This window comes from Pelophylax lessonae (assembly GCF_965119305.1).
Source record: "Pelophylax lessonae genome assembly, chromosome: 6".
NCBI lineage: Eukaryota > Metazoa > Chordata > Amphibia > Anura > Ranidae > Pelophylax > Pelophylax lessonae.
The window spans coordinates 85,745,643-85,764,047 of NC_138773.1; the positions used below are offsets into that span (position 1 = coordinate 85,745,643).

General features: G+C 42.3%; 1 protein-coding gene across 2 annotated transcripts in view; it reads left to right on the plus strand.

Moving 5' to 3' along the window:
* Positions 1-18,405, plus strand: part of MAD1L1 (mitotic arrest deficient 1 like 1) — a 1,208,181-nt gene that overhangs the window by 792,739 nt on the left and 397,037 nt on the right. Inside the window, exon 16 of one of the 2 annotated variants that reach the window (XM_082260830.1) lies at positions 10,569-10,824. The exons of the other annotated variant lie outside the window; for it this stretch is intronic. Within the exon in view, the coding sequence (XP_082116956.1) occupies positions 10,569-10,583 (15 nt within the window). The 3' untranslated portion in view covers positions 10,584-10,824. Of the gene's footprint in view, positions 1-10,568; positions 10,825-18,405 lie in introns of those variants that run through there. 2 annotated transcript variants of the gene reach the window in all.

Genomic DNA, 18,405 nt, shown 5'->3' on the forward strand with positions numbered 1-18,405 from the left:
AAAAATGAGTGCATCCTGTAAGTGTTAATGTCCAAATTGGGCCCAAAGTGTCAATATTTTATGTAGCCACCATTATTTTCAAGCACTGCCTTAACCCTCTTGGGCATGGAGTTCACTAGAGCTTCAAAGGTTGCCACTGGAGTCCTCTTCCACTCCTCCATGACTACATCACAGAGCTTGTGGATGTTAGAGACCTTGCACTCCTCCACCTTCCATTTGAGAATGCCCCACATATGCTCAATAGGGTTTAGGTTTGGAGACATGCTTGCCCAGTCCATCACCTTTTCCCTCAGCTTCTTTAGCAATGCAGTGGTCATCTTGAAGATGTGTTTGGGGTTGTTACCATGTTGGAATACTGCCCTGCAGCCCAGTCTCTGATGCTCTGCTTCAGTATGTCACAGTACATGTTGGCATTTATGGTTCCCTCAATGAACTGTAGCTCCCCAGTGCTGGCAGCACTCATACAGCCCAAGACCATGACACTCCCACCACTATGCTTGACTGTGGGCAAGACACACTTGTGTTTGTAATCCACATCTGGTTGCCGCCATACACACTTGACACCATCTGAACTAAATACATTTATCTTGGTCTCGTCAGACCACCGGACATGGTTCCAGTAATCTATGCCCTTAGTCTGCTTGTCTTCACCAAACTGTTTGCAAGCTTTCTTGTGCATCATCTTTAGAAGAGGCTTCCTTCTGGGACGGCAGCCATTCAGACCAATTTAATGCAGTGTATGGCATATAGTCTGAGCACTGACAGCCTGACCCCCCCCCCCCCTTCAACCTCGGCAGCAATGCTGGCAGCACTCATACTCATACGTCTATTTCCCAAAGACAACCTCTGGATATGACGCTGAGTATGTGGACTCAACTTCTTTGGTTAACCATGGCAAGGCCTGTTCTGAGTGGAACCTGTCCTGTTAAACCACTGAATGGTCTTGGCCATCGTGCTGCAGCTCAGTTTCAGGGTCTTGACAATCTTCTTATAGCCTAGGCCATTTTTATGTAGAGCAACAATTATTTTTTTCAGATCCTCAGAGAGTTCTTTTCTATGAGGTGCCATGTTGAACTTCCAGTGACCCGTATGAGAGAGTGAGAGCGATAAGAGTGAGAGCGATAACACCAAATTTAACACACCACCTCCCCATTCACACCTGAGACCTTGTAACACTAACGAGTCACATGACACTGGGGAGGGAAAATGGCTAATTGGGCCCAATTTGGACATTTTCACTTATGGGTGTACTCACTTTTGTTGCCAGTGATTTAGACATTGATGGCTGTGTGTTGAGTTATTTTGAGGGGGCAGCAAATTTACACTGTTATACAAGCTGTACACTCACTACTTTACATTGTAGCAAAGTGTCATTTCTTCAGTGTTGTCACATGAAAAGATATAATAAAATATTTACAAAAATGTGAGGGGTGTACTCACTTTTATGAGATACTGTATGTAAATATATATATATATATATATATATATATCTATATATATATATATATATACAGTGGGTACGGAAAGTATTCAGACCCCCTTAAATTTTTCACTCTTTGTTATATTGCAGCCATTTGCTAAAATCATTTAAGTTCATTCTTCTTCCTCATGAATGTACACATAGCACACCATGCTGACAGAAAAACACAGAATTGTTGACATTGTTGCAGATTTATTAAAAAAGAAAAACTGAAATATCACATGGTCCTAAGTATTCAGACCCTTTGCTGTGACACTCATATATTTAACTTAGGTGCTTTCCATTTCTTAACTCAGGTGCTTTCCATTTCTTCTGATCATCCTTGAGATGGTTCTACACCTTCATTTGAGTCCAGCTGTGTTTGATTATACTGATTGGACTTGATTAGGAAAGCCACACACCTGTCTATATAAGACCTTCCAGATCACAATGCATGTCAGAGCAAATGAGAATCATGAGGTCAAAGGAACTGCCTGAAGAGCTCAGAGACAGAATTGTGGCAAGGCACAGATCTGGCCAAGGTTACAAAAAGATTTCTGCTGCACTTAAGGTTCCTAAGAGCACAGTGGCCTCCATAATCCTCAAATGGAAGACGTTTGGGACGACCAGAACCCTTCCTAGAGCTGGCTGTCCGGCCAAACTGAGCTATCGGGGGAGAAGAGCCTTGGTGAGAGAGGTAAAGAAGAACCCAAAGATCACTGTGGCTGAGCTCCAGAGATGCAGTCAGGAGATGGGAGAAAGTTGTAGAAAGTCAACCATCACTGCAGCCCCCCACCAGTCGGGGCTTTATGGCAGAGTGGCCCGACGGAAGCCTCTCCTCAGTGTAAGACACATGAAAGCCCGCATGGAGTTTGCTAAAAAACACCTGAAGGACTCCAAGATGGTGAGAAATAAGATTCTCTGGTCTGATGAGACCAAAATAGAACTTTTTGGCCTTAATTCTAAGCGGTATGTGTGGAGAAAACCAGGCACTGCTCGTCACCTGTCCAATACAGTCCCAACAGTGAAGCATGGTGGTGGCAGCATCATGCTGTGGGGGTGTTTTTCAGCTGCAGGGACAGGACGACTGGTTGCAATCGAGGGAAAGATGAATGCGGCCAAGTACAGGGATATCCTGGACAAAAACCTTCTCCAGAGTGCTCTGGACCTCAGACTGGGCCGAAGGTTTACCTTCCAACAAGACAATGACCCTAAGCACACAGCTAAAATAACGGAGTGGCTTCACAACAACTCCGTGACTGTTCTTGAATGGCCCAGCCAGAGCCCTGACTTAAACCCAATTGAGCATCTCTGGAGAGACCTAAAAATGGCTGTCCACCAACGTTTACCATCCAACCTGACAGAACTGGAGAGGATCTGCAAGGAGGAATGGCAGAGGATCCCCAAATCCAGGTGTGAAAGACTTGTTGCATCTTTCCCAAAAAGACTCCTGGCTGTATTAGATCAAAAGGGGGTTTCTACTAAATACTGAGCAAAGGGTCTGAATACTTAGGACCATGTGATATTTCAGTTTTTCTTTTTTAATAAATCTGCAACAATGTCAACAATTCTGTGTTTTTCTGTCAGTATGGGGTGCTATGTGTACATTCATGAGGAAGAAGAATGAACTTAAATGATTTTAGCAAATGGCTGCAATATAACAAAGAGTGAAAAATTTAAGGGGGTCTGAATACTTTCCGTACCCACTGTATATATATATATATATATATATATATATACGATGTAACTGCCCCCGAATGCACTTAGGCTTTTGGATACGAGTCCAACTAAGTCCCCTTCGCTAGCGAATAAAAATGGTTTGTTTTCCTGAAGTCTATGTCAGGAGTCCATTACTGGTTGCCGCTACACTGGCAGTTACAGAGGCTGGGGCAAACCATGTAACATTGGCAGGGGTACTTTTAGCAGTCAGCTTTCATTCATATGCCTTAAATCTTTTTTGCAAAGGAATTACAAATGTTGCTGTAACTGCTTTAAATAGTTTTTTGCTGGAGTTGTGCTTGAGCTCCTTGGCGCCAGCTGTGCGGCCTCTCAGCGGATGGGCCTTGACGCAGAATAGCCGCATATATGCACCCCTGTGTTCACAACTTATGAAACCAGGATTGCTTTTATTGAAAAGTTATGTGGTACAGCATGGTAAGAATAAGACAGGTAGAAGAGATGTCCGCATAAACAAAGTATAACCTTATAAAAGATATGTGGCTTGCATGCAAAGGAATGTTAGGCAGGAACCAAAGACAACTATAAGCAGGTCAGTGTAATTCTGAACATGTAAAAACAGTATATATCCACTACAGAGTAAAACGGATAACTCTCATAAGGTAAGCCAAGGCTTCAAATGTTTTCATATTTTTTAGGACAATTCCTGGTGAATATAGATTAGCTTATAAATGGGTAACACCGCATTAATTGTAGCCACTCATGAGGCCAGAGAAGAGGGAGAAGCCCATTTTGCTCAGAATTTCCTTCTCAGCATGGTATAGTAGAAAAGAAATTAACAGTTTGGTACACCTAGGCCTTTGCTCATTGTCCCTGTGTTTATAACTTACCGTGCTGAAAGTGCGCTCCCAGCACGGTTACCGGCAGGTATCGGTACGCTCCCGATGCATGGGCGGGAAGGGGTTAATTTGTATCCTAACATTCATTGTTACACTACATATCCATCCAAGACTACTTATTCATGGGGGGAAAATGCTGCTGTGCACTTTCCCTGCTGAGTGATTAGGGATCGATCGATTATCAGTGGGGCCGATATTCACTTTTTTTTGAAGAATCTGTATCGGTCACAAACTTATCGATATGATCAATATTGGTCTCCTCCTACTGCGGCGGCCATCTTTTTGGGGCCCACTATGTCATCGGCCAGAGTAGCAGAAGCCAGTACTCAGAGAAGGTTTTGCAGGCCCAGTGCGCGGAGCAGACAACGTCATTATGTATGTTGTGCCACGCACCTTCGCGCACTGGGCCTGCATGTTCTGAGTGAGTCCTGACTTCTTCTACCCATATAGGGCAAAGGATGCCTCCTCCTTTGCCTCCCTCGCCTCGGACAGTGCACGTCACAGAATGGCTTGACCAGAGAGGACACGCCAGCCAGCTGCCACCCACCCACAGCAGGATGCCAGCCAGCCATCCACAACCTCTGTGCCCGTCAGCCAGCCATCCACTCACAGTAGCGTGCCAGCCACCCACAGCCCCTGTTCCAGCCACCCACCCACAGCAGAGTACCAGCCAGCCGCCTATCCACAGCAGGGTGCCAGCCACCCACGCCAGCCAGCCACCCACAGCCCCTCTGCCATCCAGCCAGTTTTAACTATCTGTATTCTATAAACTCTTTCAAATTTCAATGCAAACGGATGCAGACAGAGTAAAAGTGTGGTCTGGAACTATTTCTCGTCATAACCATCCCCAGGGAAAGGCAGTGTGCAACACATGCATAAATAATGTGAGCATGGGATCAGTAACTGCAAAAACCAAAAATATGTCAAATCTTTGGGTCCATCTAAGAGTTCATCATGTTGAATTATATAATAAAGCACAGAGAAAACAAACTAAATCACAAAGTGAAATTTCACTATCCCAGACAACAATAACATATATGTTTCAGAAAAAAACAGGTGGCTGCATTTGAATGGAAGATCTTAACTGCTGGAGAGTAATCACAGAGATGATGGTCACTGGTAACCAGCCAATTACAATGGTGTCTGACTCTGGATTTAAGCAGTTGATGTCCATAGCTGAGCCAAGGTACACAACTGGAGAGTGAAAAGTGTTACGGAACCGAAATGTTGCGAAAGATTAACCAAAAAGGTAGTTGCGAAAGTTAAGACTATGCTGCAACCAGAGAATGCTGGCAACTCACTCTTTCACGACAGACTGCTGGTCAGGACAAACGGAGTCACTAATGAGTCTTACATGCCACTTCATTGACAGAGGATGGACAAAAAGGCAATTGGTGTTGAATGCAAAAATGATGCAAAGATCCCACACTGTGGAGTACATCATAGAAATGTTTCTATGCATGCTTGAAGACTGGGGAATAAACAAAGACCGAGTGATGCTTGTGCTTCGAGACAGTGGAGCAAACATGGTGAAAAGAATTAGGCTTGCTGAAGTGTCAGACCTCAGTTGCATGGTACACACCCTGCAACTTGTGGTAAATGATGGTCTGTCAAGCCAGAGAGCTTTGATTGATACAGTTGGCATGCTGAAGAGGTGCACAGGCCATGTCCACCATTCAATACTTGCCACGCAGCGACTGAGGTGCATAGACCTTTGCCTACCTAAAAACAACTTGATTCAGGCTTTTCCAAAAACACGATGGAACTCAACACTTCACATGCTGCAAAGAATCCTGGAACAGAAGAAAGCTCTTACCATCTATTCAGGTAAACATGGAGGATATTCTTGTCCTACTGCTGATCAGTGGGACATTGTAGCCAATGTCATTGAGACCCTCCTCCCCATAGAGGAAGTGACACTAGAGGTGAGTCATGTCTCGTGTGTCATCTGTCATCCCATGTGTGAGAGTGCTGAAGATGCTTCGTCAAGAGAATTAAGGACCTAACACACGTGGCATTAAAACGTGCAGGCAGGTCATGAGAGACAGCCTCGGCAAACGTTTTGAGAAGCATGAAGAGAATAAATGTTTTTGCCGGCATGCCTTTTGGATCCATGATACAACAAGGGTCATGCTTTTTCTTCTGATGCTTTAGGAAAGGCAAAACAATGACTGACAAAAGATATTCAACAGGAGGTGCAGGAGATTCCTTCTGAAATGTAAGTTCAGGAAGAGCATGTTTCTAATCTGGAAGAGCAGGATGCTGCAAAAACAGACAAACATCCAAAAAAACAACGGACAGAAGAGAATCTTCATTGTGGTCAAATCGATGCCATTTTCAGTGTTTTTATTGGGGCTTCATGCGGATGATTCTTCTGAGTCTGCAATAATCAGCCTGGATGATGACCTTCATCTCTATTTGAAGGAACCAGTAATTGACAGAAGAAGTGGCGATCCTCTTCAGTGGTGGAAAGAAAATGAGGCACGCTACAAAAGACCTCTCATGCTAGAAGATACCTCTCTGCTCCTCCTTCCTCTGTACCAAGTGAGCGTGTTTTAGTGAAGTGGCAGCAGTATATGGAAAAAACAGAAGCCGTTTCAAAGGTGAACATGCTGAAATGTTAAGCTTTCTGCACTATATTATTCTACTTAACTGGAAGTATTGAAGTAAGTGTAGTGTCCACTGTCTAGCTTTTGCACTATGGTAGCGATTTAAATCACTGCAGTGCACTGCAGCAGTTTATTCCATTTTTCTATGTTTTTGGGAAGCCTGTAATAGGTTATTTTTTTCAAGCACTTTATTTTTCACAGTTGTCTACTTCTAGGCCTCATTCGTTCACACCATGATGCAGACAGAGACGTCAGTTTTTCTGCACATGTTCTGCAAGTGCACAAAAAAACAATGATTCTTCTCTCTACTCTTCTTCTCTGTGTTCTGTTCACACCACAATGTGCAGATTTTTTCTGCGCAGGAATTTACAATGTGTCTTTATCATGGCCACTGTGTCGTGTATGCAGTTTTCTGCACAGGAAAAAGAAAATGATATGACCTCAACATCGGTGTGAGTATAGGGCACATAACTTGCGTGCATTGGAAAACTGATGTGCATGAAAACTGACTGAATCGTGCGTTAAAATGATATGAAACTCATGTCTCTGCAAGTGAAATCTGTGCGGTTTTCCCATCAGTTTTCATGCAGTTATGGTATGAAGAATGAGCCCTTCACGTTAAAAAAATGAATAATTAACATATTCAGTACCAGATTTGTGTTGAAAATTTTGATTTTTTAAACTTTAAATGTACAAAATATCGGCACCTAATATTTTCTATCGGCCTGAAGGGTGACTGGAAAATTGGTATCGGCCCTGAAAAAACAATATTGGTCGATCCCTAGTAAATATCATTGCCACACTAATAAAGGAATCCTAAAAATAACAGCTTTACTGGCAGGACCAACAGGTAATACAATTATGGTACTAGGAGGACACAGATAAAAACTGCCGCTGTAATGCTAGTAGCAGACTGCCGCATTTATGTATTTTTAAAATATTTCACTGATTGTTCTACTTTTAGGGCGCTTTCACATGGCCGCTCCGTGTGAAAGCTCTGCTGCGGGACTTTTTTTTTTTTTTTTCACGGAGCGGATGACATTTGTGTCATCCGATCCATGTTTCCGCATATCATCCCATCCGTTTGCGGATGATATACGGACATAATGTAAGTCTATGGGCATTGCGGATGTCAGCGGATGACACCGCTGACATCCGATTTTCCTTCCTTTCCGTTTTTTGAACGGAGGAAAAATAGGGTTCTGTTCCGTTCCAAAAAACGGAACAGAACTGAAAGGAGGAAAATCGGATGTCAGCGGATGGTATTCCGCTGACATCCGCAATGCCATAGACTTACATTATGTCCGGAAATCATCCGCAAAAAAATAGGATGATTTGCGGACACACGGAGCGGCCGTGTGAAAGAGCCCTTAATGTTTTTTTTTTTTCTTTTCTTTTTTTTTTTCTTTAACTGTGTGGTTTGACAGTTATATTCATCTGTGCAATGAAAATAACATTCTCACTATAGCAGGTTTATTGCAGTCACTCTGTTTTTATTTGTGAAACCAGTTGAACTATATGTTTATTTAGAACTCTATTACACAAAGCTATGTGTAGATTACTTCACAACATTTCTCACAATTCTGATGTACCTTTTGTGTGATTATCCTGCTCTGATCTGGTATTTGCGGACGCACGCAATTATTAAGTATTCATATTAGCCCAAATTATGTAATTGTGTATATCCTTGTATAGATACCTTTAATACTGAAAAAGAATGTCAAACCGAGCCAGCTGTGTATAAATATGTAACCTCTATTGCCTTTTTATGTAATGTGCATTCACGATCTAGAAAGGCCAAGCATAAACTGTCCAGCCCAAGCACATTTTGCTGTAGTTATAATTTACATATGCAGTCTTTATTGGCAAAGCTATAATTACTGCTGAAGGCACCTTTCCAGACCCCATACTACTGTCTTCCTCTACCCGGCCATAAACTACTGTGCTTCTTTTCTCTCTTTCTGCTCTACTTGCTGCATTAAGAGCCACATGTCCCAAGTTTAGCTGCTTGAAGAAAGATTGATTAAAATCAGCAACAGTTTGAGCTAATTGGATCCATATGCTTTGAGAGGAAGCTTGACTAGTTAGAAGATCTTGTAATTAGTTCGCAGCTGGTTGGTGAGAGGCACAGATCTGCATTTACAGTTCAGACAAGAGTATCTTTAAAAAAGTGTTTCATCATCAATGTTCCTATTATTTATTATTTCTATTTTTATGTCTCTAGTTTAAATATGCCAATCAAACTGATTGACTTGTGATGAAATCAGATAGGTCTTCTTACAAATTGTATGATTGTAACCGCTTAGGCTCCATGTACACGGGACGTTGTTAAAAGTCCCTTTGAATGCTGGAATTTTTAGGACGTTTGAAACGTCCGTTCAGTCGCGTTTGTACCTGCGTTTAGCGGGCGTTTAGCAGCGTTTGCGGGCGTTTGCGTTTAGAAGCGTTCCTAGAGGTCATAAAAATTATTCCCCTTTAAAATGGAAAAACGCGAACGCTAAACGCGGGTCATCGCGTTCAGACGCGTTCGGACGCGTTCAGACGCGTTCGGACGGGTTTGTGCGTTTAAAACGCCGGAAAACACACGTTTGAACGCAAATAATTGCGTTCTAAAAACAGTCCCTGAACGCAACTGCCTGCAAATGACTGTAAACGACCTGGTGTACATGGACAGATAAGATAAAATGTAGATGGGTTCAGGGGCTTCTGAAAAAAACGCCCAACTGCTCCTAAACGGCCATTTCCAGCGTCCCGTGTACATGGAGCCTAAAAGGATAAGTTCACCTTTTGTAACATGTTATTTGTTACACCCATGTGCAGGGTGTTGCATGTTACAGATGCACCGGCCCCCACACCCTCTGATCCCCGGTTTTTACAGAGAGGGTGATCAACACCCCAACCCCCCCCCGTCGCTGTCACAATTTAAAAATAATTTAACAAAATGTATGACTCAAATTGCACCGCATTTCTGTGCACATTATGTGCGATGTGATTTGAGCCATACATTTTATATGGCTCGAATTGCATCGCATTTGCACCAAAATGGGATGCAATTCTGACAATCACACTGCATTTTGTGACCTTTTTCAGGGTGTCCTTAATCTATAATTGAAACCCGCAGCAGATTACATGGATGTCGTGCTATTGCTATGCAGTGCTGAGACGTTTGGTAAAGTTGTACAACACCAGTTTGGGCCTTCTGTATAAAATGTGTATTGGTAGAATATATGTCCGTCCAATGCCATATATCTAGTTATATTGTGTTGGGCTTACGTGCGATGTGATTTGAGCCACATCGCACGTTATATTGTGTTGGGCTTAGGAGTAATTATATATATATATACATATATATACACACACACATACACGCTATATCACCAAAAGTATATATACATACATAAACACACAATATATATTACCAAAAGTATTGAGATGCCTACCTTTACACGCAAATTAACTTTAATGGCATTCCAGTGCATGCACTTGCTTTGTGACTGGGATGCCATTAAAGTTCATGTGAGTGTAAAGGCAGGTGTCCCAATACTTTTGGTAATGTCTTGTATATTTTAGCACTGAAGAGCTTATTCTGTTATGAGTAGGGAAACAACTACTGTCAACACATGTAGAGAGCCAGTCACTGGTGAAAAACACCTAGCGCAACTTTTTATTTCTCCTTGACTTTCTAAAGTGCTTCTATGCTTAAAAGCTGCCTTCTATTTCTGCTCAGTGGTTGAGTTTTCTTTCCCATTGCAGCACTTGCATCAACCTACCATAAAAATAATTGTGTGTACAAGACTTAGTTTGTTGGTTCTATTACATGTGCATGCCATTCTACTTTCTGACCAGTCATATTATGGTCAGACTTCTTTTGCAGTTGTTTACACGAAAATACACATGTTCTTTCTTTCTGTGATTACTTTCTAGACTCAACATTCCTAAACCCTCAAGCACGGGCTGTTCTCCTAAACACCAGGAGCAGAACTTGACTTTTTCAGACTCTGCAGGGGATTCTCTCTTCTCGGGAACTCTGCATGACCTTTTTGAAAGCTTCCTGTACACTTCTGTTAATGTACCAGTAACCCTGTGTTTTACCAGCAATAGAGAAAATTATCATTATAAAGAGATGGACTGCAGAATCATATTGATAAACTGAAACAATGCTGTCTCCGAAATGAGCTAATGTAATACCATATTTAATGTTTTTATTCAGAACAGTATTCCTTCACTTTCAGGGCATCCTTATGGAATTATTCAGTGGAAAATATATCCTCATGAACACTCTTATGATTTATTTTTCTCTTCTGTGAATTTTGATTTTAGAACTAAAAAGCTTAGAAATGAACTTCAGGAAACCCTTTAAAATGCAGGAAAGTTTAGAGACATTTATGTAAAGTAAACATGACTCACCTGGCATTCACCATTACATCAATGCAAAATGTAAAAGTGATTGTAAAGCTTTTTTTTTTTCATTAAAATAATAAACATGTTATACTTACCTGCTCTTGTGTAATGGTTTTGCACAGAGTGGCCTGGATCCTCCTCTTCTTGGGACCCATGCCGGCAAACCTCCCTCCCGTCTGTGACCCCACAGCAAGCAGCTAACTATGGGGACGCCTGAACCGAGATGATGTTCTGTGGGTCCATTCACACATGCATCTGCGGTCCTGACCTGTTTCCTCCATCTCCTGATTGGTTCACTGGTTGTGATTGACAGCAGTGGGAGCTAAGGACTCCTGCTGCTGCCAATAGCTAATCAGGAGTGTGAGCCCTGATTTTGTGGTAAGGCTTTTGTGGACATCACTGGATTGAGGGATGGGGTGGGGGGCGGCTGCATGAAGGTAAAGAACCTTGTGCCTTTACAACAACTTAGGTGTATTTATTTATTTTGGATACAGTAGGCAGTGTTCTAAGAACCCATTCAGACTGGGGCGACACGACTTGGTGGGGCGACCTGTGAAGTCGCGGTGCACAGCGTGACCTCGGCGCGACTTGCATGGACTTCATATAATTGAAATCAAAGCAAGTCGCCTCCAGGTCGCCCCAAAGTAGTACAGGACCCTTTTTCTAAGTCGGAGCGACTTCTGTCGCTCCTATTAGAACGGGTCCTGTACTATTCAATGGCGAGCGACCGGCCGCGACTTGTCAGGCAACCAAGTCGCCTGACAAGTCGCGCTAGTGTGAATGGACCCTAAATCATTATATTTTTGACTGGTTGTTTCTCATGGGGAAATGTCTCTTCTGGAGATTCATCAGGATGTGAGAGGAAATATTTTAAAGTGAGTTTATCAAGTGTCTACATTTGAAGATCTCCCTTCACCTCTAGTTCTTCTGACTACTGTAAAATTTGGGATTTTCTATCACTTAAATTGTAAATTTCATCAAACAAAAAAAAAAGTTTTAGGTATAAATGCACAGTTCCATGCCATGCATATGAAAATCCCACAGTCCTCCAATTTATTTTCTTAATCCTGATTCACACTAAAACCCGCATGTAAATCACACACAAACCACACCACATTTTTGTGCAATTCACATGCTATTCAGTGCAGTTCAATTTGAGCCAATTCAGTTTTAATGGGCTAAAATCGCACCGCATTGCACCAAAGAAATGCAGACACCTTTTTGAGGCCACACCACAACTGCATGATTCTTTTGTACCATGCAATCCAGTGCAGGCAAACCAAACTTTTTTGCGATGCGTGGGTGTTCATTTTGTTTTGACACCTGCAGCAGATCGCAAACACAGTGTTATTGCAATGTGGTGCAGGGATTACTGTGTGTCCTGCACAGCATATATGTGAACCTAGGTTTAAGTCCCAGTTCTCATTTGTGTGATGGGGGAACCCTGTGATTCTCCTGCAGGTTCCTGCATCGTATTCAACTCGCAGGCAGTTCACACTGCCATATGAAAACCGTTGGGGGTGTCAATACAAAGTTACGACACCCCCAGATCAGTTCGCATATAGCAGTGTGAACTGTCAGTTTGGACATGAATCGGATCGCAAAGGTGTAAAAACCCATGTGATCTGATTCTGGTGTGAACCCAAAAAAGGGTCCTGTGCGAGTTGTGTCTGAATCCGATGCAAATTCAGCCATACAATCTGTATGGCTGAATTTGCATCGCACAGACATTGCATGTGATTTTCAGAGCAGTGCGCTCTGAATCACATGCGATGTCTGTCATTGCACATATGTGAAGCGGGACTAAAGGATAAGTTGGCTTTTTTTTTTTTCTTAGGAGCTTAGAAAGCATTGCACCCGCGATCAGCAGATCGCTGATGCAATGCAGGTCTCCTGCAGACTGTCAGTGTTAAGCTGAAGGTTGTTAGCATAGAATGCATTAGGATAAAAAAGAAAAAAACTTCTACCTTTAGAACCACTTCAATAAACTGGTGAGCAGTGAGGAAAAAAAAATGCCTGAAATGCAGTAATAATTTGCCACACAAATCCAGTGGCAAAGACTCTCAATTTGTTTGCATGGGTATATTAAAAAACTGAGGAAAATTTACAAAAATTATGTTCCAAAGCAACCAACAACCATTATTTTCTAATGCACTTTAAAAAAAACTACAACCAATTTTAGTTTGCCATGAGCATCTCTTTTACTTTTGTTTCTTCTACAGTCAATTAAATCCTTACACATAATAATTTGAACAATGCAATCAGCCCTTTTCTGCTCCCCTTTACCAAATGTAGTGACCTGCATTTAATGCAATAGGTAAAATTAGCTGTAAATTAAAATTATGCACTGTATGTAGGACATTGTTTGATGTCAACACTGCTCTAGAATCTAGGATGTCAGACTACAACCAGTCATTAGTTCCACTATTCAGCTTGCTAGGATCCTGTGTATTAAAGACAAGCTTAACTCTTAAAAAAACTGCAGGCTGGCGGTTTATTGCAGAAGAGACATGCAATGTCTCTTCTGGAATAAAATAAATCTACCTGCTTGCTTGCAGTTGTCCTTAGAATGTACACTTCATATGCAAAACTTAGCATACATTCCTGTGTCTGCATGCCTGGATAACTGAACTTCTGTAATCCCGTGCCGGCCAATCAAGATGGCTGAAGACACATACTAGAAGAAGCTGGTGAGAAGATGCCGTTGAGAGACCCCACAGGTGTTGGACCGTTGTAGCGAAGGTGAGTATTTTGGAGTTTAGGTCTGCTTTAACCTTTTTAACATATTTTATTTAAATCTGGTCATTACAACAAATGAATGTTCATGTATGAGTGTGTTTACTTTGCCATGTGTGTCATGGCCTATAGCTGCATTATAAGAGATCACACTTCTAGAAAGCATTATACTCCTTACAAATGGTCCCAACACTTTTCACTTTATCATCAAATTTTGTGCTTTGCTTGTGTTTTTGTCTTTATTGGCTTTATTACAATTTGCCTTAGTTGGATGTAAGTGTCTCTACATGCGCATGACAGGGAAGAGAGATTGCAGAGTCCATTAAGGTTAGGGTTAACATGAATTACATTGAGTATTCTACATGTGGTATAATGCTGGTGCTATAAAAAATGTATCAAAGGAAAAACTTTTATCATTTGAAAGTTACAAAATATAACAAAATATGGAAATAGGAAATCAAGATCGCAAAAATTAAAAGCAAATGACAGGTTGCAAAATGATTAGTGGTGTACTCCATGGTTCAGTGTTGGGACCCTTACTGTTTAGCCTATTAATAAATGATAAAGTTTGGGATTAAAAGTGTAATTTCTGCATTTACATGTGACACCAAACTATGTAGTAGAATAAAGTCTTTACAGGATGTCTCTAATTTACTAGCAAACCTGAATGCATTGTTTGATTGGGCAACTTCATCACACATTCTAGGAGTAAACAAACTGGAGAAGTATCTGTGAGTTCTGGTGGATCAGACCTAAAAAAAAGCTAATTTCACCTTTATACATAAATGGACAGACGGGCTACAAAAATTTGTCAACAAGGAACAACCAGTATTGAAAAAGTACAAAAAGGCTTTATTAACCGCTTGCCGACTGCCGCAAGTAGATTTACTGCAGCGGTCAGCCCCTGCCAGGCAGAGTGACATTAATTAACGTCACTAGCCTGGGAGGGTCTGGGGAGCGAGCGAGCGCGCGCCCGCGGAGGCGCGGTCACGGACCCCCCCCCCACGCGTGTGACTGGCGGACCCGATGTCCGCCGGTCACTCGGCGATCGGCGGGGGAGAAAGTCAGGCGGCTTGTGTAAACAAGCCACCTGTCATTCTCCTCGGTGTAAAGACACTGATCACATGGATCTACTATGTAGATCCATTGATCAGTGTCCTTACAGCTCAAGCCACAGCCAATCACAGTAGAAAGCATGCCCCTAGGGACACACACAGCCCCTCCCTCCCAAATAAAGTTAACCCCTTCACTACCAGTGTATTTTTACAGTAACAGTGCATATATATAGCACTGATTACTGTAGAAATGTCACTGGTAACCCCAAAAGTGTCAAAAATGTCAGTCAAGGGTCCGATCTGTCCGCCACAATGTCGCAGTACCGCAAAAAAAATCGCAGATCGCCGCTATTACGCGTTAAAAAAAAAAAACAACAAAAATGACAAAAATCTTTCCCTTTGTAAGTAAACGCGATAACTTTTGCGCAAACCAATAAAAATACGCTTTTTGCGATTTTTTTTTTTACCAAACATAGGTAGGATAAAACAAATTGGCCGAAAATGTTAAAAATTTTGATTTTTACATTTTTTTTTTGGGGAATTTCATATAAAAAAATGTGAAAAATTTTGCTATTTTTGCAAAACTTACGCTCTTTTTTTGTTTATAGCGCAAAAAGTAAATATCGCACAGGTGATCAAATACCACCAAAAGAAAGCTCTGTTTGTGGGAAAAAAAGGACGTCAAATTTGTTTAGGTACAGCGTCGCACGACCGCGCAATTGTCCCTTAAAGTCACGCAGTGCCGAATCGCAAAATACCCCCTGGTCTTTTAGCAGGAAAATCCTCCGGGGCTTAAGTGGTTAAAAAACAATATTAATAATTGCATAAACTACACCTCCACCATATGCACAATTAAAATATGACAACGTTGTCAAAGGACACAGGTAGCTACCACGGGAACTCATCCATCCATGCACAAACAGGTAAGTATGTATATATGGGCAGCAAAAAGACCAAAATAAAGGAAAGTGGTTACCAACCCACAAGAGCAATGATAGCTCTATAAGGGGATCAATGTAGTTTTCCACAGGTTAATTCGTACCTATGGGTAAGTATACACAAATGGATCAGGCGTATTGCAATCCCAGGATATTTGCATGGGTCACATATTTGCCAGTAGCCATACGATAGAGGTAGGGAATGTATGAGTAAATCAGTTGCCTGATATAGGGGAGGGCCGCAGGTACTGGAGGCTTGTGTGTGTAATCCAGTGTGCTTGGTGGGATGGTGTCAATCGGGGGCAGTTGTAGGAGGAGAAAGGTATTGCCTGCTCCCTGCACACCAAGTAACACACGCTACAGCCTCTGTGTGCCCTGTCCTGCTGTTGCCACAGCTCGTGTATAGCGTGAGTGTGTTGGTGGGATGGAGTCAGCAGGGGGGTGCATGTATAAACCCAGGGGAGTGAACTGTCCTAGTGTATCTCACCGCTCCCCGATACTCCCAGTCCCCACTAGCTGGCTCTGAATTGTCCACCCCTCTTTACGGGGGGGGGGGGAAATTATCTTGCTCCCTGCACTCCAAGCACCACAGGCTGCAGTCACTGTGTGCACAATCCTGCTATAGCTGCGGCTCGTACCCCAAGGGAGGCAGAGTGTCCATAGAATACAACCAATGTGATGATGTCATGCTGATGCATTTCACTTGTCGGGCTTGGGAAAGGTGTCCTTTATATACTCTTTACACCTGGCGAGTTGATTATTCTGCCCACTTAAAATCCCTTGCACATTCGACAGACTTTCATCAAAAAAATGAAAGTAAATGTGTCCGAGTGCAGCAGTTTAGTGCCTACTTGGTTCCAAACCTACACAGTAAAGGTTGAATCCATTCTCCTAGTCCACCCTAATAAACGCCAGAATACAGTCTGGCTTTTGTTATGGGCATGTATATGGGACATTGAAAGCTAAAACTATACCCTAACTGACCAGGTTACAATAGCTCAAATATGCTAAGTAAACCAAATAAAAACATGAAGCAGACTAGAAAATAGGAACAAAAACAGATAAAGATGAATCTTAAAGAGCTAGGAAGGAGCCCATTGTTACTTAAACAGGGGGACAGTCCCCAAAGGGCCGAAATAACCATCCTATTTATTCATGCTTCTATACCAGCTTTTCTCAGGTGTGTCGTGGGATCGTGGGGGAGAAGGGCTTTCAGATTAACTCAATCACCCGATCCCCTGCCAAACTGTACAACTGCACTGATGGAGAGCTCGGTCAGCCTCAAAAGTGAAAGTAAAGGGGAGGGGAAGTGTGCTGTGCTCTCTGCTTCCCTCTACAGGGCAGTACCCGGCTAAATGAAAAAGGTACTGTGCTAGAATGTTTCAAAAGGCTTTATATATGTATGTGTGTGTATATATATATATATGTGTGTGTGTGTGTGTGTATGTATATATATATATATGTATACATATGTGTGTATGTACATGTGTATGAATGTGTATATGTGTGTACATATGTATATGTGTGTACCTGTGTGTGCGTGTACATTTGTGTGTATATACCTGTGTGTGTATGCATTTGTGTCGGTATATGTGTGTGTGTGTGTTTTAATCCTGACCCCCCTATTCCTGAACCATCAGAACTGCTTTTGTGGGGCTTGTTTGTGATAGCAGCAAGGACTGCTGCTACTCTGAAAAGCAATCCATGCTCAGATGGCTTTTTCAGAAGCATGTAACAGGTGGAAAGAGGCAATATGTGCCTCCTTACCGCCTGTTTTAAGCCTGTAAATGCAGCATTACCACACCGCAACCATGGAATGCACACAGTTGCGGGGTGGTTGCAGTGCAGCCCCATTCACCCAGAGTATACCTCCAGCTGCAGTCACAGCATGTCTACACCCCAGCTGCTGGCTTTGCAGCTAAAGGGGGAGAAGTTGTGTGTTGTAAAAACAGCTGAACCATGTGCTTTTACCACCCCTCCAATCTGACATGTGAACAAGCCCTTGGTTCACATCTGTGTGGCTCCTTGTTGCCCCTGTAGGGCAGCCAATTCCTTTCAATGGGCAGAAATGCAGGGAAAGAAGTCCCTGACCCTTTTTTTTTTTTCGCCGCACCAAAAGCACCCCATGTTTTATAATATGTGGGGCACTATTAAACTTTAATGGAAGCCCTAAAGAGCAGAGCATTTGTCTCTGTGTCAGGAACGAGCACGATTTTGTGCGTGTTCCGCGACCCACAATAACGTGAACCAAGCCTTGGACAGGGGTGCCTCAAGGCTTAAAATACATTTTTTAAGGGCGCCCCGACTGAAAAAAGGTTGAGAAACACTGCTCTTTGCCTATAAGCCATGGCAAAAATCATGCTGATTAATAGAAACTGTTTTTTATTTGTTAAAAAAGTTTGAAATATCCAATAAATTTTGTTCCACTTCATGATTGTGTCCCACTTGTTGTTGATTCTTCGCAAAAAATGACAGTTTTATATCTTTATGTTTGAAGCCTGAAATGTGGCAAAAGGTTGCAAAGTTCAAGGGGGCCGAATACTTTCGCAAGGCACTGTAAGTGCTTTTACATTTTCTTTCACAGGAGCCTCCAAAGCATTGCACCCACAATCAGTGGTCACCAATCACCAT